Source organism: Equus caballus, chromosome 7 (assembly GCF_041296265.1).
Source record: "Equus caballus isolate H_3958 breed thoroughbred chromosome 7, TB-T2T, whole genome shotgun sequence".
Lineage (NCBI taxonomy): Eukaryota > Metazoa > Chordata > Mammalia > Perissodactyla > Equidae > Equus > Equus caballus.
This window is the reverse complement of record NC_091690.1, coordinates 31678717-31702318: the sequence shown is the minus strand read 5'-3', so window position 1 is coordinate 31702318 and position 23602 is coordinate 31678717. Positions and strand designations below refer to the sequence as shown.

At 36.4% G+C, this 23602-nt stretch overlaps 1 protein-coding gene and 1 pseudogene across 2 annotated transcripts; both read right to left on the bottom strand.

The window, feature by feature from the left end:
• Nucleotides 1–6771: 6771 nt before the first annotated feature.
• Nucleotides 6772–8659, bottom strand: OR10G9K (olfactory receptor family 10 subfamily G member 9K). 2 transcript variants are annotated; one of them, XM_014741152.3, is made up of 2 exons: nt 8412–8659; nt 6772–8056 (listed from the first exon to the last, which is right to left on the bottom strand). In XM_014741152.3, the coding sequence occupies exon 2, from the start codon at nt 8054–8056 to the stop codon at nt 7094–7096; it is 963 nt and encodes a 320-aa protein (XP_014596638.2). In that variant the 5' UTR covers nt 8412–8659; the 3' UTR covers nt 6772–7093. The 2 variants fall into 2 exon arrangements, with proteins under 2 accessions (XP_014596638.2, NP_001378430.1); NM_001391501.1 differs by lacking the exon at nt 8412–8659 and having other exon boundaries at nt 7094–8056.
• On the bottom strand, nt 20006–20940 carry OR10G9MP (olfactory receptor family 10 subfamily G member 9M, pseudogene; annotated as a pseudogene).

The following is a 23602-nucleotide window of genomic DNA, read 5'->3' as shown; positions in this document are numbered from 1 at the left end:
TATAGTATCAAAATGCTGTTGAATATCATAAAAAGACAATAGAATAGTGAAATTGGTTAAAATAATGAAAAAAGTAAATAAAATAATGAAAAGATTTGATTAATAATCGAATACTTTGATTAATGCACAGGAAGACAGAAAAAGTACAGAAATAAAAAATAATTTAAGATATGAATTGAAAACAAATAGCAAAATGTTAGATTTAAACCTAACTATATCAGTAATAACAGGTACAGTAACCACTACAAATAAAATAAAAATGTTACCAGGCAGCCTGAAAACCTTAATTATGTATGGTTTATTAAAAAAACTACACTAAATACAAAGACACACACAAGCAAATGGAAAGTAAAAGAGTGAAAAATTTATGCCACAAAAATACTGGGGAAAAAACCTGACATGTCTATACTAATATCAAAGTGGACTTTAAAGTAAAAAGTAAGAGATATAAAGGGCATTTTGTAAAGAGAAAGAAAGGTCAGTTTACAGGATGATATTAATAACCCAAATTTGTGTGAACTTAGCAAAATAGTTTCAAAATACATGATTTGTGAACATTGCTATTAATGTCTTCTTCAGTGAAATAATATTTTGACAGTTTCTTGATCTTCAGAAATGATGCAAATCAACAAATATTGAAATAAAGTACAAAGACTGTGAGAAAATAACTGTAAATCAAGAATTGTGTGCTAAGCAACTATCAAGAGTGAGTGTGAAATAATGATACTTGGAGACATTAAAAAACTGAAAAACTGAAAATATTTACCACTAATAAGCCCTTATCAAAGAACTTTTTAAAAATGTAATGCAATAATAAAATTTATCCTGGAAGGAATATTTGAGATACAAGAAAAAAATGGAAAGTTAAAAAAAAATCAAACATATAAGTAAATCTGAATAAACAGTATCATTAAAAATAATGTTCAACTGTTGAGCTTAAAAAGTCATGATTTTTGACTTCTGGTTTCAGTCCCAACATGTAAAGAGGTTGGAAGTTGCCACTTGCATTCTTTTAACAGGAAAAGTCGAGACAAATTGAAAATACTTTTCTTGGACCCGTCAGAAAACTGACGTCACAGGACAAATTGCCACCCCGAAAGCTGAAAAGAAAGAGTCCACCAGAGATAGAGCTGAGATTTGCTTATCTAGAGCGGAAGCCATTGGAACCATAAACTAATGGAAACACTTAAATGATAATTTTGACAATTAGTGGAGGCTGAGTGTGGACTAACATGACAGTGAGGGAGACCCTAGGACTGCAGTCTTTAGGGTTGCACCCACACTTTCATGAGCTTTGCCTCTAGGAACCCCATCGGTTTCTCATAGTGATGAACCCAGAAAGTTCTCTTCTTGGCTCTGGTAGTGTTAGAGGAAAAGAAACCCATTGTAAAACATACCCAGAGCCTTCTCCATCACAAAGGCTTCTCTAGGGGAAAAGACTTTTCCAGAGTCTTATCCCAACTGAGAGAAGGGCACTTCTTCCACTCCAGGGTGTGACTTACCTAAAGGGGGAAAAGTATGGTCAACAGAAGTAGAGCTACAAGAAATTAAACTGGGAATGCTGTAGCTAAGGAAGGTAGTAGGGGAAATGGAATAAGGTCTGGAGAAACAATTGTGAAGGTCACAGCCCCATAGACACAGAACCACTAAAAAGCAGTAACACTGAATCAGAATACTATAGAATAATCTCCCCTTCTCCAACCTTCCTATCACACCAAAAAAGCTCCATTATGATAGTAATTTAAAGCTGAAAGAGTTGCAAGACACTGACTCTCTTTGAGGAAGAATACTTAAGGATGCTTAGAGTAAACAGGCTGGGAAAAACAGGACACTAGAGGAATTTGAAGCCTCTGGCAGTTACAGCTACTACAAGCAGTAAACACAGTCCAACTGCTAGCCAGACTATAAATCCTCGCACTAAAAGCATATTTACCTCGCTTTCTACTACATGATACAACATGCCCAGCTTTCAACAAAAAATTATAAGGCACACTAAAAGGCAAGGAAAAAACAGTCTGAAGAGATAAAGTACTCATCAGAACCATTCCCAGATATGACACACATGTTGGAATTATCAGAGAATTTTTAAAAACTATGGTTAATATGTTAAGAGTTCTCAATGGAAAAAGTAGACAAGATAAAAGAACAAATGGGTAATGTAAGCAGAGAGATGGAAACTCTAATATAGAATCAAAAGGATATGATAAAAATAAAAAATGTTGTAATGGAAATGAATGTCTTTATGGATTCAAGATTTATCCCTCTTGTCAATAAGTCTTGGGGAAGTTGCAAGTCATGCTAGCTTGGTAGAAGTGGACTTGTAATGGAAAAGAATTGTTGTAGACCACGATTTTGTCATAAGGGAAAGTACATCAATAATCCTTGTGTTGTACTCGTTGCTGAGTAGAAGTTAGTGTGGCCTCTGACAGTGATGTCTAATGAATATACAGCAGGCTGCTTAGTATGTTATTGCTCTCTGTGTTGATTTTTAGAGTTTTTCCTCCCTGTGAATGGCTTGGCATACTTCATTAATGATTTCAAATACTATAATACCACATCATCAAATATGTGAATATACAGCCAGTGGTAGCCTTTAGAGGAGTAATAGAAATTATCATATGTCTTATCCATTCATATTCCACTCCAGGAGAGTCTTTGTCTTCTATTTATAACTAATGATCCTAAATGCTATCCTTAGGACATATGACCACTTCAGACTTGTGGCTGCACAAATTTCTATTATATTTTCAAAATTCTATTATGGCTTCTACCATCCCTGCTAACTGTGGGTGAATTAGATGGATAGGGTGACACTGAATCTTTAAGATTTCACAAGTGTACCTTTTGAGCTAATATGCATGCCCTCTAGTCACTTTTGATAGTATGACTATCCAAAATACAGTCATGGGTGCATAATGATGTTTCAGTCAGTGACAGACCGTGCATATGGCAGATTATAATCATAGAGCCTACGTGTGTATTAGGCTATACGGCCTAGGTTTGTAAGTGCACTCTATGATGTTCACACAACAACAAAATCGCCTGACACATTTCTCAGAACATATCCCTGTCATTAAACAGTGCATGACTATAGGACAAGAAACTCCCTTGGAAATATTTTGCTGATGATAACTTTGAATAAGGATATGATAATACCCATTTCGAAAATATCTTCCCACTCTGTCAAGGAGGAGGAAATATGTTTTGTCTTACTTTTGCCCGCAGTGAGAAAAATAGTCATACTGTAAACATTGGAGTTAACACTTAGCGCAGTCCACCTCATCTCCAAGGGAAATGGTAGCCTTGCACCTTCTGGCCTTCTAGTGGTTGGGGAGGGGCAGGTTTTGGCCAATATGAATGCATGGTCTGGATATTGAGATTATCAGAGAATAACAAGAAATGCAGAATGCTTCAGATTTATTCTCTTGTGTCCAAGTTATCTCCTCATTAGAACTAAAATACTCGAACTGCATTGTGATTTGGCCTGGAGAACAGAAGTTCTGTGAATTTGGCGCAGACTTCAAAACACATAAATTGAAATAATCTTTCTATTATTCACACACTACATGGTAATTATTGTGAGTTATGTGGTTGGAGCAAACTTTTGCTACTTGTATATGCAATTTTCTTTATTTTCAGATACTGATTCACTCCACGATCTAATCTGTGTTAGACTACATACGCTTTACCATGGCACCTCATATATACTAAATGACCCTCTAAAATTCGTTTGTTTGCTTATGTGTTTCCCATTGGACTCTGAAGTTCTGAAACACAAATACTGCCTTCATGTTCTGTATCTCCTGTGCCTTAAGTAAAGTAGTCCTTCAACTTAAATTGTTGAAGAAATTATTGCATTGATTAACTAATTGAGAAAACAGGACTGAAGTGATGAAAAGGTATCAGCATTGAGATCATTATAAAAGTTCTCTCTTTATTCTAGATTTGAGCCAGATTCTTTCCATGTTAGTTATTTACTTCTTATAATTTAGCCATTTACTTCTATAAGTTAAGACCCTTTTCAACTACTAGTTAAGTCAGAAAAAATAGCTTCAATGAATCAATCAAACACATCATACCATTACCAAATAATATTTTAAAAGTTCAGGTCAACGGGGGAATGATAGCACTAATAATGAACCTCAGTGTACAAGTTCAGTACTCCAGAGCTGCTATTTCACAGAGAAACCCACGAGAATACATCAAAATGTGGCATCATGTGATGAAAGATTTATGCAGATTTCATCGTTCCCTAGGTGGAATGCAAACAGCAGTGTCGAATTATTTAGTTCTTTTTTAATTTTCCCCTCTTGAAAACAGTACTGATAACTCTTAGGGCATAATGACACAATTAAGTGTTTACAAAATAATCTTGCCCCAACTATTATTTCATAATATAAAGGATTCACTATTGAAGTGTTAAAAGCTTCCACCATTTTTCTTTATTTTCCAGAGCTTTTTCATGCCATCCTACCTCTCTCATCTTTCCCTATTTATCTCTTCTCATACCACTTTTTCGATCGCCTGAAGAAGAAATGTGTGAGGAAGGATTATGGCAGAACTTCCAAGTTTCAGGATGGTTTGTATTGGGCCAATCATAATATAAGAGACAAATGCTAAAGAAGAGGGAAAAAAGTTTAATGTAATAATTTCATCTCCAAATGAAAATATTTAACAAACTAAAGTTATTAGAGACTTAAACAAAGAAGGTAGGAATCGCATAGATAGAAAAAGAATGTGTCTTTTCAAGAATGAGATCTAATTAGTAAGGATCAGAAACTGAGCTCTCAAAAAGAAAGTAAACATATTTGGAAATGGAAAGTACCTGTAGCAGGGAGAACATTCTAAAGAAATCAGACCAAGATTTGTATAGGTGGATTACTGAAGGGCTAAGACGATATTTTTCTTTGAGGAATCCATTGCTTAATGAGGAGGACATAAGTAAACAGATGAGATGATGCAGGGTGATGAAGTGTTTAGAATCTAAATCAGGCAGAGGTAGAGTAGATAAGGTGCTTTTCATAGTCTGTGTAAAACAGATGTAGTTTTAAAACATATCCTACATTTGATATATCAAATATACACAATTATACAAAAATTTGCACTTTGTCGTTTCATTGATTATTGGTGTTAACTGATACAGTCCAGCTCCCAAAAGATATGGAAAGTTCTTGAAATTCAGTGATAGCAATATAAGGTAGAATTTAACACCATGGCCTTTGATGCCACATGGGCTGGGATTAAACCTTGAAGACATTCCTACTAACTGTGTGAATTTAAGTAAGTAAACTAACATTTTTCAGTTTTCTCATGTTATATAACATTACCTGTCTCATAGGATTCTGATAATGATTAACTTACGAAATGTCTAGCATATCCCAAGCTCAATAATGTTACTGTTTTTGCCTCTGAATTATTCTAGAATAATTCAATTTGGTAAATTTAGTGTTTATCTATTTTTTATAGTTAAATTCCTTGAAAACTAGTAAATGTGGGACTACAAAATTTATAAAAATAGTTAATTAATCAGAATGACTACATTACCAATAATGGTGTTAATCATGACAGTAATGTACGATCAGTGCTTTAAAGAAAGCTACATCATGCATCGTCAAATATACTAGGTCAGTAGCTAGGGAATCATTGAATTAATTGGTAAAGAGTATGATTCTGAGAATCAGACTGCCTGACTGGTGGTCCAAGGTTTGAATTTTAAAACTTTAATTAAGAAATTATTATGAATCAGTGTCACGCAAACATTTTTACTTCTATTAACTCATTTCACCTTGTAACAATATTTGAAAATGGGTCTTCTACAGATGAGAAATTGAGGTGGAGGACGTAAAATAATTTCTAAGCTTATTTGAGCCAACATTTGTTTTTGTTTACATGCAATTACAGAATTTCTTCCATTGCATGTGTATGGCCACAAGTATGGGTTATGTAGCTATGCATTAAGTTATTTTAGGGTGTTCTGTCTTTACCAGGTCTTAATTTTCTAATTTGTAAAAGAAATACGTTGAAATCCCATGATAACTAGTTACTTAATTATATTTTCATTTTCTTACTTTCTAAGTAGGCAACACCCATGGCCCCAGCCTGCAATACGGGGTGCCCCTGTCTTGTGTTTGGTGTAGCTGAATTTCCAAGACTCTAAGATGGAGGGATAAGGAGCTGCCTGGGCAACATGACCACCATCACCACCTGTAGTAAAAGGATGTAGCATAGAATGGTTCTCTGCTAAACATGGGTATATGGTCAGATAGCACAGGAATTCAAGGTCAGAATTCATGATGCAGACTAGCAGTATCTGCTGATAACTTTCTCCTGATTGGACTCACTGAACCTGAGAAACTGCAGGGCTCTTGTAAGGTGGGGATTGTTCCCAGTGCTGATAGGAGTGTGTCAGTGCCACAGCTTGTCCTGGCAGACCTACCCAGAGACATAGCAAGCTGTTGGAAGAAGTTTAGAACTCTTTCTATATGGGAACAATTAACAGGGTCAAGATGTGCTAGGAAAGAGGGGTAGTCAACTTGGGACCCACAAAAACACACAGCCATATACACACAAACACATGCAGAGTCACTAAGAGAGTTGAGAAGGCAGTTGCATAGCTGTGACCACAAATAAATGGCCTCTGATATTTGTTGCTCTCTTTGAATAGTATCCCCATGGCTGTAAATTCCCAATGACTGTGTGTACATAAGACATAAACAAAAAAAACCCACAAATTACCAACTTAGATGTATGAAAAACTCAATCCTCTGTATCTGAGATCCTATCAAAATATTTATTCTCTAAAGAGATAAAAATAATGTTATATGTCAATTCTATGTAAATAAAACTGTAAAAAAGGTGAAATAAACCTATTACTGAGAAATGAGTTGAGAGACCAAAATTTAAACATGTTCATTGTAAATAAAAAAAGAATCATGATTTTTTCAATGCATCAGAAAATTATGTGAAACAAATATCCCTGGCAAGATGATTTTGGATAATGTTTAACACTGAGAACAATATATGCAATAAATTATATGTTGATGACTAAATTATATTACTCTATTTTTAAAATTAGCGTATCTACCTCGAGCATTTATTTGCTCGAAGAATATGGTACTTTGTCTTTCAGCTTCAGTAGAGCTTTCTTCACTTCCTTGTTCCTTAGGGTGTATACCACAGGGTTTAGAAGGGGTGTCAGCACAGTGTAGAAAACTGCCACAACCCCATCCACAGCATTCTTGGAGCCTGGCCTCAGGTAAATGAAAACGCAGGGAACAAAGAAACAAAGGACCACAATGCAGTGGGAGGCGCAGGTCTGAAATGCTCTGTGTCTCCCCTCTGAGGTGCGGATCTTCAGGATGGAACAGACAATGGAAATATAGGAAAGCGCTATCAGGAGAAAGCAGCCCGAGGCCACTACTCCGATGCTGACAAAGATCACCATCTCGATGGCAGAGGTGTCTGCACAGGCCAGTTTGAGGATAGGCGGTGCATCACAGAAGTAATGCTGGATCTGGTTGGGCCCACAGTAGGGCAAACGGAACGTCAGTGTGGTCTGGATGGCAGAGTGCAGAGAGCCACTGAGCCATGTGCTTGCAGCCAGGAGGACACATGTTCGCCCACTCATCATGCTGGTGTACCTGAGTGGGTAACAGATGGCCAGGTAGCGGTCATAGGACATGATTGTGTACAGGAAACACTCAGTGCTCCCCAGGAAGTGGAAAGAGTAGAGCTGGGCCACACAGCTGCGAAAGGAAATAGTCCTGCCTCCTGTAGAGATGAAGGTCATCAGCATTTTGGGCACAGTGACTGTGGAGAACCACATGTCAATGAAGGACAGATTGGTCAGGAAGTAGTACATGGGGGTGTGGAGGTGGGAATCCACCGAGATCACCAGCAGGATGAGGAGGTTCCCCACCACAGTGAGTACATAAATCACCAAGAAGATTCCAAAGAGCGGGGTGTCCAACGCTGATGCATGGGGAAGACCCATGAGGATGAATGTTGTCACGAGGCTCACATTTGCCATTTCTACGCATCTTTGGTCCTTCTCCATCTAAGAATATAAAAAACACATAGCATTTAATTGAGAACTGAGAATCCATTCTCTATGTAGCAACTGCATCATCATGGTAGATAATTCTAGAGTTATACTCAACTTTGCTTATTATAAAGCCTCTTTAGTAAAAGTGGATAGAATGATTTCAGCATCTGTTTCTCTCTCTCACACAGACACACAGACAAATAGAAGCACAGACTTATATATGCAAAAGAAAGTAGGAGAAATCCATGGCATTAATTTCCATTGGTGTATCATACATTACCACAAATTTAGCAGCAGGAAGCAATTTAAAATCACTATTATACAATTTTTTGAGTCAGGTCACCTGAGTCCTCTGCTCAAGTCTTACCAAGTTTACATCAAGGTGTCAGCTGGGTCTGTAAACTCATCTGAGACTATAATCTCATGAGAGGCTCAGGATCCTCCTCCAAGTTTATTGAGATTGTTGTCTAAATCCATTTCCTTGCAGCTTCAGGACTGGGGGCCCTGTTTTCTTGTTTGCTGTTGACAGGGAGCATTGCTCTCCACTTCCAGAAGCCACCTTTAAGTCCTAACCACCTAACCAGACTATCTGGTAACATGGCAGCTTCATTCTTCAAAGCCAGCAAGAGACTCTCTCCAGTTTGCTGTGACAAAGTGTAATGTACTGTGATGTCACCAAGAGATATCCTACCATATTCACTGGCCCTACCCATGCTGAAGGGGAGGTGATTCAACAGGGAGTGTACACCAGAGGTCAGGAATCTTTGAGTCTAATTGGAACTCTATTTTCTATCAAACGTTCATGAAGAAACTTAAAGAATCAAGAATTTAATTGTTGATAGCAATGAGCATTTCAAAAGTCTACAGTATATCTAAATCATTCTCTTGTGTCCTCATATATAAGTCAGCAGTACTCACCTCACCTACCTCACTGAGAAGTTATAAGTATTAAGTAAGATACTACGTGTAAAGTACTTACTACAGTGCCTAGGATGTAAAAGCTGCTCAATAAATGATAGTGAATCATATAACACTTTGCTTTGTATTACAGAATTTCCATATATAGAGAGAGAGAGAGAGAGGGAAAGAGAGAGAGAGAGATGGATAACAAATAAAATCTCTTTGTTGTATAGGGACTTCTCAATTTCAAATTTATATCTTTGAGGCAAATTTCATCTCTGGTACTGGTACTAACGTCTCACTACTTATAAAACGATTTCTGTCACTTCAACTAGAGCAGATTAGAACCTCAACTCCATAATAGGCTACCTGCAAGCTCCCATACGATCCAGAAAATACCAAGCCTCATGCACTGCTAGCCTCACTCTTCTCTTACACTAGATTATCCTTTATGAGGCTCTAAGAAAATAAAGTTTGAATGTGTTCTCCCAACCACAGTCCATTGGGTACAGACCAATTTTCTAACATACATCCTTCTCTGCTAGATATCTAAATGTTTCCTAATATTGGCTATGTTAGAGAAGATATCCCTCCCCCATCTTCTATTCCTCATACTCATAAATCCAGGCATGGTTCTCATAAAAGAAGACAATTCCATCAAGTATATGGTTCATATTTAAAACCTACTACCTGGCACAGGAAAAATGGAACCAATGCAAGAGGAAAGAACCTATGTTGGGTCGATGTCAAGAAAAGTTGAGATTCTGTACAATGAAAAGTGAGACAGAAATGCTGTTATTGATTTAATCCAAAATACTGTCGAGTTCAGGGTTGGTATTAATTGTTTATGAGAGAAGACTCTGAAACTGGCTCACCAATATGAGACAAACAAGGATCTCTGCTCTTAGCAAAGACCAAACAAAATTTATCCTATTTCCAGGCAATGTGGCTTAAGCTATATTAAAGGTACATTTTTTCAACTGAGAAAATGAATAACAGAGACAGAATTATCCTAATCACCTACATGGATATCAGAACTTAAGAAATAGAACAAATGTATCTCTGAAATTCCCCTCTACCAGTGAGATTCTGTCACCAGAATAATCTCACATTCAGACTAAATGAAATATGAAAATTTCCATCAGGTGAATTACAAGGTAGCCTGAGACTTAAGCAGGAGTATCAATCAGAGGTGTCAACGTTTGAATTGTTTGTCCTTGCTGTAGCAACGTAGTCCCTATTTGTAGATCCTTAATTACCAATTTTATTGTATATATAGAAAGAGAATTGTATCTATACAGAGAAAGAGAGAGACTAGATAACCAAATTTAGAAGGAAGTCTAATGATCCACAAGTATCTTAACTCTGAATGGAAGTTTAAGAAGGAAAGCAAAAGGAAGTAAGAGAAATCTACCTTTCTAAGAACTCACCTTACAGTATTTGATTCATTTCAGTGTAAAGTTCATCTGTGGTGTTTTTTTCCCCAAATTTTTCACTTTCTACATGCTATGACAAGGCACTAATTTGCACGTTATTACTCAAGGAAGAGATACGTCTGTGATTCCTTGGTGAGAAAAAGTAGTTTATTCCTACTCAAGGACCCAGCTAGTTGAAGTACAGGGAATGGAAACTAACATGGCTGGATGGGTAGGAGCCTGACTTGATTTAGTGTCTCAGGAGATAGGATTACTCTTGGGTCTTCAGGACCCTTGATGAGCAGAAAAACAATAAGAAGAGTCTAATGAAAGTTTTTAGTAATAATGCCTATATTTCCCTATGTGTTTGTTATTTGAACCCTCCTGAGAAGAGTTCATGTCTTTCTGGAGCTAATAATTATAACTAAGAGGAAGGGAGGACTCAGTTATGCTTTTCCCTCACCTGTGATGGAGATAGGCTCACAACTGCTTACTCTCAACTTAAAATTGTCCAGAATCCATAAATGGTCATCACCTGTTTGCACTCTCCATCTCAATAGCATTCTCTTTTTCACCATCTTTTAAAATGGTTTAAAGCACTTAAATTTTCAAAATTATTTTACAGCTGAATTGTAGATATAACTGTGGTAGACTTTATGACATTGGTTTAGGTAAATATATTTTAAAACAAACAAACAAAAGATAATTATAAAAAATAACACATGAACTAAATTGATTGCATTGTACACTACGAATTTTGCAGCTGATTTTCTTTGATCATGTTTAATAAAGCTAGAGCCTCATAATCAGATTATAAGTAGAGAAAAAAACAGTTGGAAATTGTTTTTGCCACACAGTTTTATAGTGCCAATTTATTTTCCTAGTAGCAGTGGTTGAAAGTTCTAGTTTTCTGCATGTGATCATCATTGGGCATCATCTGTCTTTTTTACTTTAGCTCTTTTAATAGGTGTAAGGTGGTATCTTATCGTATGTAAGTTGTAGTTTCCTTATGAAAAATCAACTTGAATATCTTTTAATTATTTGACTTTTTGAGTGCTATGTAGAATGGTATCTTTTTAAATTTTCATTCCTATTTTCCATTCTTAAAGTTATCATTTCTGTTATTACAAAGCAATATTAAGAAGTAAAAGGCAAGCTGCAGAGTGGGAGATAATATTTGCAATACATATATTTGACAAAGAACTTAGATCCAAAACAAATCTTGCCTAGAAATCCATAAAAAAATGGAGAGCCCCTCTCAAATTGGAAAACGGCAAAGAATGTGGGTCAGAAATTCACAGCAGAGTAAATTTAAATTATTTGAAAAGATGCTTAAGCTCATTCCTAGTCAGTGAAATGCAAAATAATGTTATTGTTGGTATAAATCTGAGTAGTTATAATGTCTTCTTTGGGAAAGCAATGTGAAGATAGTATTGAATTTAAATATATGTCCTTAAATTCAACAATTCCACTCCAGGAATCTATCTCAAAAAATAAAAGCACCACCACATAAGTATTTATTCAAACACATGTGTTGATACATGATTTATAGTTGCAAAACAACTGAAAATCAAGTGAATATTCCTAAAGAGGAATGGTTGAATAAATCATGGTACTGCTACATCATGAAACACTAAGCAGTTACTGTAAGACTGAATTATAACCACACTAGTTAACCTTGAGGAATTTTCACGAAATATTTTCTGTGGAGGAGTGGGCAGGAGCATAATGCACAGTAGTTTGGTTAGAATTTTGCCATTTTCATAAGCAAAGAAAATTTTTACATTATACAAGCATAGAAAAATAAGTAGAAGAAATAAACCAGGTTATTAATCTAGGATTGAGAAGGTGATGGCAATGAAAAAAAGACAAAAAATTTTTTAAAGACTAAAATAATATGGCATATATGATACAATCTAATTAATTCACAATTATATCCATTAGTGTATACGTAAAGAAACTAGAAAGTAAAAGAATTAAATATTGATCTACTGACCTCCAGGGAGGTCGGTGATATATATTTAAGGAGAAAAAAGCAAGCTAAACAAAAATGTACTTTTCCGTTACAACATATCCCTCACATATACACACCATGTAACAAGCAACTCAGAAAAGCCAAAACATCAAACCTTAACAGGAACAGGAAACATGATGACCAGCCAGAAATATTGCAAAGTAATGCCTAAGAAATATCTGGTGAGGGTTCAACTGTTGTTTCCGTGCACTACTCAGCTCCACAGAGTGCCCACCATCAACACAGGCACAAAACCCTAAAAGGACTGATGGTATGCCACCAGCCCTGCTTTTCAAAACTCTATGTTGCTAATGCTGTCACTGCCATCATCTGAGTTAACTCTCCTGTGTGTGCCTTTTATTGCCCTTTCCTTCAGATCAAAGTCTAGGTTGATCTATTTTATTAGCCAAGCCTAGATCCCATGTCCATGTTCCCTATTTGCTAGAGTGAATGGGAAAGCATCTGGTATTTCTACAGCAGAAGGCAGTCCCACCTACAGGAAGGCGTTTTAAAAGATATGCTTCTAAAATATATGAATAAACAATTACTCCAATAAAGATTCATGACAATCTGCCATACTGATCACACATCATTTGTATACATCCTTCCCATCATATTTACACACACAAAATGTCAACGCCAAGTACAATGCGACTTTATTCCTCATGTCTCTCCCTTCACAGAGGAAGCCACTCCAATATATCACCATTTGTTTCATCCAGATTCAAATCTGGAATCTCTGAGTGATGACAATTTTATCTCTGGTTATGAGTAATTCTAACTCACTATTGTGTGACCTAAAGACAAAATAATAAAGTTACCGTCTTATATATATTAAGGGAGTGAATGGAGGGGAGAAAACTAAAACATATGTAAATACATGTACGTCAAAGCCATGTAGAAAATGCATGGAGAAGGTACAATACTGATTTTGCAAATGGTTATCAGATCACAGCTCCCGTTAATGATTTCTACTTTTTTTAAACACTTTTTCTTATCAGGAAACTCAGCATGTTAGTGTTGCCAAATAGGGTTGATCAAATCATTATTTCTGCAAGACACAAACACATTTTGATATTGCCAAATTAGGCTTCAGTCATTTACTATTACTTTTTACCTCTGGGTATCGTTAAATGCAGAGGTATCCTATGGAATTACCTAGATTCACTGTCTGGATAAGGAAAAAGGAAAAGTAGCAAAATTATAGCCTTTTATGTTGTACAAATATTTCTTCTTCAGTAGAGGGATAAAAGCCAGTAATTCTACAATTTGTATTCATATTACAGGCCAGATATCTCTCATTGTGTAGTGTGCCCAGAAAATGAAACTTTAGAGAGCCCCTTCATGTGAAAATAGGAACACAATGGGAAGTCATGTCCTTCCTTCTATATTAGTACCTCAAATAGATGCTTTGAGCTACTTATTTGCTTCAGGAGTAAAATGAAGTAAAAGAACCTTCAGCACAGTACAAGGTGACATTCTTGAACATTATCAAAAATCAAGATTTTGTGGACTAGCCTAACACATCCCAAGGCAACTAGATTACAAGAAATGTCACTGAGGTGACAGTTTGTTTCCATAGGTTTTAACACACCCCAAGGCAACTAGATTACAAGAAATGTCACTGAGGTGACAGTTTGTTTCCATAGGTTTTTCTCACATGATATGGAAATATGAATTTTCAAGGCATGTGGGATATCTTCTATTTCCCACTCACCAGGTCCTACTAATATGATGTTACCAATATAGTCAACTAACATAATATCTTGTGAGTTCATGAGTGGACAAATCACTACAGAATAATTGTTACATAAAAACTATAAGAGGAAAACATGAACCAAATCAGTAGCTCGCACATAGGTGATACAAAGTTAGCTTTGAGTATATGAATGAAGATGTAGGGGAGGATTTTTCTTTAAAAGCCACCAAAAGAATTAAATAGAATTTCTTAATTTTAATAAGGTTGAATTATCAAAAACCATTATAAAGACAAAAGGTAAGTTACACACTGAGAGAAGATATTTATCACACTTAACCTAAAGAGAAAATAAAAGTATTAGTATTTGCAATGTAGAAAATACGATATACATCACAAAGTAAAATAAAAACAAATGAAAATAGTAAGCAAAAGTCACATACAGACTTTTCAGAGAAGAGAAAACAAGAAAGGTAGAAAACCAAAGAAAGCATGCTCAACTTCATTAGTTAATCATAGAAATGCATATTAAATCTACAATAAAATATAACTTTCATACTTTCAAGAAAAAACTGCAAAATCCGAATATACTGAGTACTAGCAAAGATGTGGACCAAAGAGCTCTCTTAGCTGCTAGTTAGTGTGAAAATTGGTACAAACACTACATCATCAATACAATTACAGATATGCATATTCTGTGGTCCAGTACTTCCTTTCCAGGAACCTACATAAATTTTGCACATACAGAGCTTCTACCATGTATAAAAATATGCTTAGCAACTGTGCCTAAATATAGAAAAAACATTTAACAGCTCAACTGTTGTTTGGAAAATGTTGTTTGTTGTTTTCACATTGTTCAATGTGAAAGAAGAGAGGGGAAAGAGAGGAAGGGAAGGGAGAGAAAAATGTGTCCTATTCATAAAATAGATAAGGAAGTAAAAAAAGGGGGAGTAAACCACAGTGATCAAAATCAATGTTCCAAAAAAATAAATCTTAGGTAAGAATAATACTGTATGATTCCATTTATATAAGTTCAAAAGAGGAATGAATACATAATTGATAAACATTTAAAAGACAGTCAAGGGAAAAGTTAACAGAAATTGCAGGATAGTTATTTTCTTTCATAGGGAGAGAAGAAGATGTCATGGGAAGAAAGCACAGAGGATACTGCTGTGGTTCTTATAATATTTTACTCCAACAGGATTGTGGTCTGAGGTAGTCTTCTTTGTTTACTTTTTCTTTTGTTTCCCTTGCCTGAGTATACATGATATTCTAAAAGATACTCCTAAGACTGATGCCAAAGAGTATACTGCCTATACTTTGTTCTATAAGTTTTGTGGTTTCAGGTCTTACATTCAAATTTTTAATCCATTTTGAGCTAGTTTTAGTGTATGATGTAACATAATCATCTACTTTCGTCCTTTTTCACGTGGCTGTCCAGTTTTCCCAGCACCATTTATTGAAGAGACTCTCCTTTCTCCATTGTATGTTCTTGGCTCCTTTGTCAAATATTAGCTGTCCATACATATGTGGTTTTATTTCTGGGCTCTGGATTCTGTTCCCTTGATCTGTGTGTCTGTCTTTGTACCAGTACCATGCTGTTTTGAATACTATAGCTTTGCAGTGTATTTTTGCGTCAGGGGTTGTGTTGCCTCAGCTTTGTTTTTCAAGGCAAAGGAAACCATGAACAAAACAAAAAGACAATCCATTAACTAGGAGAAAATATTAGCAGATCATATATCTGATAAGAGGTTAATTTCTAAAATATATAAAGAACTCATACATCTCAACAACAGAAACACAAACAACTCAATCAAAAATTGGGCAGAAAATATGAACAGATATTTTTCCAAACAAGATATACAGATGGCCAACAGGCACATGAAGAGATATTCAACATCATTAATTATTAGGCAAATGCAAATATAAACTACAATAGATATCACCTTACACCCATCAGAATGGCTACAATTAACAAGACAAGAAATAACAAATGTTGGAGAGGATGTGGAGGAAAAGAAACACTCACACACTGCTGGTAGAAATGCAGACTGGTGCAGCCACTGTGGAAGAGTATGGAGATTTCTCAAACAATTAAAAATAGAAATACCATAGGATCCAGCCACTCCATTACTAGATATTTGTCCAAAGAACATGCAATCAATAATTCAAATAGATTTATGCACCCCTATATTCATAGCAGCATTATTCACAATAGCAAAGACATGGAAGCAAACGAAATGCCCAATGGAAGTAGGGATAAAGAAGATGTGGTATACATACAGAATTGAATACTACTCAACCATAAAAAAGACAAAATCATCCCATTTGCAACAACATGGATAGGCTTTAAGGGGATTATCCTGAACAAATAGGTCAGAAATAGAAAAACAAATACCATACGATTTCACTACTATGTGGAAGATAAACAAACACATAGATAAGGAGAACAGATTAGTGGGTACTAGAGGACAAAGAGTTGGGGAGAGGGTGAAAAGTTAAAGGGGCACATAGCTATGTGACTATTGGTGGTGAAAAAAATAGGATTGTGGTTACATGCAATTTTTTCTCATTATTATATATGTGTATGTATATATGAACATATTTATGTCTGAGTGCATGTATATGTGTATATGTATCATGTATGAGGAAATTTTCTATGAATGACACTTTGTATTTGGTAACTCTTACAAATTAAAAGCATTTATCAGCTGGGGATCACTGTGCTAATGGTTCTACTGACATAATCTAATAAGACCACATCTAAATCAGGAGCTATGATATGTCACTACTTCCTTAAACTTACAATTCTCTGTCATTCTGCACCTGTCATACTGCAGAGTTAATGGGCATGTGATAGAAATTTCTATCCTAATTCTTTTAGTAGTATTGATCTCCATGAGCATCCCAAAAGACACAAAGTTTTTATGACTCTTTTATTGAAAGTTGGAGACCTCGGGCTTCCACATGACCCTCTCTATAAAAATAGTCCCTAGTTACTTTAGGGTCAGAAAGCCAACGTGGAGATTGCCTCAGTTGCTGAGAACATAAATACCAATTCTACACTCATGAAGTAGGAAACAATGTTAGGGTAATTTGATGTTCTATAAGGTGGACTTGGTTCAGAGCTCCATTTATTACCTGACAAAGCCAGAGTTAAATACATTAAAAACAGCCTGGCTATTTCCCTTGACTAATTATTCCATGGAAGAAACAGAGGTCCATTTGGGGGAAAGTTAGGAAGATTATGCACAGTACATGCTTATATTCTTACTGTAGAGAATACTTGGCCTTTCCTTTTCCAAAGTGGCATTGAATCAATGAACTGACTCAACCAGGGAAGTGGGTAAGGGCAATGACCCTGACGGTGACTCAATTTTGGCCTCTTTTATTAGACCTGGTAGAATTTTGTTATATTAATCAAGAAGGATAGACTTTCCGGTTTGGAAAAATTCTTTACTAGTTGCCCTGTTTACTACCATATTGCTCTTACTACCCATTCTGATAACTTTCCCCACCTCTTGTCTGATAGTTTGAGCCCACTACTTATAATTCTTAAATATTGTAATAATTAAAAAAAAGCTCATTTCAGCCACATCAATTCCAATCAATATTCTGGCACCTGATATTTCCCTTCCTCAGTGTAATTCTTAGAGCATTGGTAAAAAGAATAAATTCTCCATCCTTTCAGGCCACAGGATTTGCGCATGAGGGGGTAGGTTCTACATGGGAAATCCACTTCCACATTCCGATTTCTCAAATCATTACATCCCCTTCCCTATATCTTTATTTAGCATAAGTCACTGTTGAGTCCAAGCATCAGCCAACCATCAGTAAGTAAATAGTATAAGACTACTATTATCTGATCAAGTTAGCACAATGAGTGCAGAGCTTCTGGAAAGCATGTTCATATTGATAATTAATTCAAATATTTAATGACATTCTTTTCTCCTTGGTCAAACTCTTTCAGAAATTATGTTCATCTGTCTAAAAGTAATGTGGGAAGGAAGTAGACTGGGGAGGGAGGAAGGACTCTTGAGCTATATCACTGAGGAAAACTGCCTTCCTCTTTGAAGGAGAGGCCTTTTGAATCTCCAAGCAAAGCAAGAACAGCCTCATCAGACAGAGCAGGAGCAGCTAATCTTTCTGGGCAGGGAGATTCAGTGTGGGGTTGGGAATTCAGGCACCTCATCATCTAAATCGTGCCACTAGTCCCCATTCCATGTCTTAGAATCCTGTTCTTTTCTAATCATTCCCTAATTTTACACGAGAACCCTGGAAAAATTAAAAGTTCATCTGATATTGTAATTATAATCCACTTTCAAAGTATGTTTTTTTTAATTTGACATCAAAAGCAAAGGCAACAAAAGCAAAAATAAAAAAGTGAGACTACGCCAAATTAAAAAGCTTCTGCAGAACATTGGAAAACTGTCAATGAAATGAAAAGGCAACCTACAAAATGGGAGGAAAAATTTGTAAATCAGAGGCTTAATATCCAAAATTTATAAGAAACTTATACAACTCAATAGCAAAAAATCAAATAATCCAATTTAAAAATGAGCAGAAGATGTGAATAGACACTTTTCTAAAGGAGACATACAGATGGACAACAGGTACATGAAAAGGTGCTCAACATCACTAATCATCAGGGAAATGCAAATGAAAACCACAATGAGATACCACTTCACATCTCTTAGATTATTATCAAAAGGACAAGAGAGAACAAATGTTGGTGAGGATGTGAAGAAAAGGGAACTCTTGTGCAGTACTGGTGGGAATGCAAATTGGTGCAGCCACTGTGGACAACAGTATGAAGTTTCCTCAGTAAATTGAAAATAGAACTACCCTATGATCCAGCAATTCTACTTCTGTGTACTTATCTGAAGAAAACGAAAACACTAACTCAATAAGATATTTGCACCTCTATGCTCATTGAGGTATTATATACAATAGCCAAGATATAGAAATAATGTAAGTGCTTATTGACGGATGACTGGATAAAGAGAATGTGATGAAGAATGGGTAAATCTTGCCATTTGAAACAATATGGATGGACCTAGAAGGCATTATGCTATGTAAAATATGTCAGACAGAGAAAGCCAAATACCTTATGATCGGATTTGTATGTGGAATCTAAAACAACAACAAAAACAAAAATTGAGCTCGTAGATACAGAGAACAGATGGGTAGTTGCTAGTGGCATTATGACCATAGTTAATAATACTCTGCTGCGTTTTTTTTTTTTCCTGAGGAAGATCAGTGCTGAGCTAATGTCTGTTGTCAATCTCTTTTTTTACCTGAGGAAAGTTAGGCCTGAGCTAACATTCATGACAATCTTCCTCACTTTATACGTAGGTTTCCACCACAGCATGGCTGATGAGTGGTGTAGGTCCTACCAGGGATCCAAACCCATGAACTTGAGCTGCCAATGTGGAATACACTGAACTTAACCACTACGCCATGGGGCTGGCCACTTTATTGCATATTTGAAAGTAGCTAAAGAATAGATCTTAAAAGTTTTCATCACAAGAAAAGAAAATTTTTTGTAACTGTGTACGGAGAGGGATGTTAATTAGAATTATTGTGCTTAGCACTTTGCAATATATACAAATCTCCATTATTATGTTGTATGGCTGAAACTAATAGAATGTTTTATGTCAATTATACCTCAATAAAAAATCAAACTAAATTTTATTGCACACCACTTTACAAAATATATTATGACATATAATTTTTGATTGTGCTAAATAAAATGGAATCTCATGATTAAAAATTTAATGTGACTTTTTAATTTCCTCAGAAAAATTAGTGAAACAAATAGTCCTGAGTAGGTGGTTTTGGATAATGTTAACACTGAGAACTATACATGCAATAAATTACATGTTGATTATTAAATCATATAACTTTTTTTTAATGAGCATATCTACGTCAAGTGTTTATTTGCTCTGAGAATATGCTACTTTGTTTTTCAGCTTCAACAGAGTTTTCATCACGTCCTTGGTCCTCAGGGTGTGCACCACAGGGTTTAGAAGGGGTGTCAGCACAGTGTAGAAAACTGCCACAACCCCATCCACAGCATCCTTGGAGCCTGGCCTCATGTAAATGAAAACACAGGGAACAAAGAAACAAAGGACCACAATGCAGTGGGAAGTGCAGATCTAAAAGGCTCTGTGTCTCCCCTTGAGGTGTGGATCTTCAAGATGGGACAGACAATGGAAACACAGGACAACACTATCAGGAGAAAACAGCCCAAGGCCACTACCCCAATGTTGACACAGATCACCATCTCATTGGCAGAGGTGTCTGCACAGGCCAGTTTGAAGATGGGAGGTACATCACAGAAGTAATTCTGGATCTGATTGGGCCCAGAGTAGGGCAAATGGAATGTCAGTGTGGTCTGGATAGCAGGGTGCAGAGAGGCGCTGAGCCACGTGCTTGTAGCCAGGAAGGCACATATTCTCCCACTCATCCTGCTGGTGTACCTGAGTGGATAACAGATGGCCAGGTAGTGGTCATAGGACATGACCGTGTAGAGGAAACACTCGGTGCTCCCCAGGAAGTGGAAGGAGTAGAGCTGGGCCACACAGCTCTGAAAGCAGATAGACTTGCCTCCTGTGGAGACCAAGGACATCAGCATTTTGGGCACAGTGACTGTGGAGAACCACATGTCAACGAAAGACAGATTGGTCAGGAAGTAGTACATGGGGGTGTGGAGGTGGGAATCTACCAGGATCACCAGCAGGATGAGGAGGTTCCCCACCACAGTGAGTATGTAAATCACCAAGAAGATCCCAAAGAGCAGGGTTTCCAGTGCTGGCGCATTGGGAAGTCCCATGAGGATGAACATTGTCATGATACTCACATTTGTCATTTCTCCACACCTATGGTCCCTCTCCCTCTGGGAATATAAAGAACATCCATTATTTAGTTGGGAACTGAGGACTCATTCTCTATGTAGCTACTGCATCATCTATGGTAGATAATTCTAGAGTTATACTCAACTTTGCTTATTACAAAACTTCTTTTATAAAGATGATCGAATGATTTCACCATCATCATCTCTCTGTGTGCATGTCTCTCTCTCTCTCTCACACACACAGACCAATAGAGGCACATAGATATGTGCAAAAGAAAGTAAGAGAAACCAGTTGTATTAATTTTTAATGATGTATCATAAATTATCACAAACCTAGTGTCATAAAATAATTCAAATTAATATCTTACAGTTTTTCAAGTTGAAATCAAGGAGTCAGCTGCGTCTGTAATCTCATCAGAGAATATATTGTCATTTGAGGCTCAGGATCCGCTTCCAAGCTTATTGAGGTTAGTAAAATTTGTTTCCTTGAAGCTTTAAGACTGATGTCTCTGTATCCTTGCTGGCTGTTGGCAGGGAGCATCGCTCTCAGCTTTAGAGGCCACCTTCAAGTCCTGGCCACCTGGCCATCTGATATATCTATATCTGTATCATCTCTATCTCCATCCTTATCTATCTATCTATAGATAGATATATAAAAAAGTCAATTCTGTAATAAGAATTCTGTAATACAAAAAATACAAATATATTTAGAGAAAGAAGAAGTGGGGAAAGGAAGGAAGGATGAAGAATAAATAAATTCTCTTTGTGCTGTAAATACTTCTCAATTTCAAAGCTAGATGTCTCAGGAAAATTTCATCACTGGTATTGATACTCGTGTCTCACTGCCACCACCATCTGCTTATAAAGAGACTTCTCTCAGACGAGGTTAAGAAACTCAACTCTATAACAGGATCCTTGCAATCTGCTATGTTATCCAGAAAATACCAAGCTTAATACAATGCTAGCCTCATGCTTCTCTTGCATTTGACCATCTTTTATGAGGCCTTAAGAACATATAGTTTCTATGTGTTCTCCCAACCACAATCCATGGTGTAGGCAGTTTTCTAACATAAATCCTTCTATCCTAGATATCTAAATATTTTCTAAAATTGGTTATGTTAGAATATCTCTCGCCTCATTTTCTACTTGTCATGCTTATAAAGCCAGGCAATGCTTTCATAAGAGAAGACAATTACATCAAGTATATGGTTCTTATGTAAAACCTACTACCTGAGACAGGAAAAATGGAACCAATGCAAAAGGAAAGGACCTATGTCAGCTTGATGTCAACAAAATTTGGGATTCCGTACAATGAAAAGTGAGGCAGAAATGATGTTATTGATTTAATCTAAATACTGTCACGTTCAAGATTCATATTAATTGTTCTATGAGAGAAGACTGAAACTGGCTCATCAATGTGAGACAAATGAGAGTCTCTGCTCTTAGCAAAGCCCAGACAAAATGCATCCTATTTCCAGGTAATGTGGCTTAAGCTATATTAAAGCTATGTTTTTTCAAATAAAAGAATAAATAGCAGAGACAGAATTATCATAATCACCTACATGGATATCAGAACTCACAAAGTAGAACAAACAGGGGATTGCCCCTGTGGCATAGTGGTTGAGTTCAGTGCACTCTGCTTCAGTGGCCCAGGTTAGCAGGTTTGGATCCTGGGCATGGATGTATACCACTCCTCAGCCATGTTGTGCTGGCAACGCACATATAAAGTGGAGGAAGATTGGCACAGATGTTAGCTCAGGGTTAATCTTCCTCAGCAAAAAAGAAAAAACAAGAGTGGAACAGACATATTTCTAAAATCTCTCTTTTACCAGTAGGATCCCATTACCAGGATAATCTCACATTCATATTAGATGAGATACTAAAACTTTCATCATGTGCATTACAATGTAGCCTGAGATTTAGGCAAGATTAATAATCACAGGTATCAATGTTTGACTCATTTGTCCATGCTGTAGTGACTTATTCTCTATTTGTAGGCCTTCAATTACTAATTATACATATATAGGGAAGGAGAGAGAGACTGGATAACCAAATTTAGAAGGAAGTCTAACAATCCCCAAGTATCTTGGTTCTGAATGGAAGTTTAAGAAGGAAAACAGAGAGAAATAAGGGAAATCTACCTTTCTAAGAACTCATCTTACATTTGTGATTCATTTCAGTATAAAACTCATCTGTGGTGTTTTTCTCCCCAAATTTTTAAGTTTCTACATGCTATAAGGAGGCACTAGTTTGCAAATCATTACTCAAGGAACAGACATGACTGTGATTCCTTGGTGAGAAAGAGTGGTTCATGCCTCCTCAAGTACCCAGCTAGTTGAAGTACAGGGAATGGAAACTAACATGGCTGGATGGGTAGGAGCCTAACTTGATTTAGCGTCTCAGGGGATAGGATTAATCTTGGGTCTTCAGGACCCTGATGAGGAGAAAAACAACAGGAAGAGAGTAATGACAGGTTTTTAACAATCATGCATATATTTCCCCACATGTTTGTTATTTGAGCCCTCCTGAGAAGTGTTCATGTCTTTCTGAAACTAATATTTATACCTAAGAGGAAAGGAGGACTCAATTACCCTCTCCCTGCCTGGTAACGCAGATAGATTCACAACTGCTTACTCTCAACTTAAAATTGTCCAGAATCCATAAGTGGTCATCACCT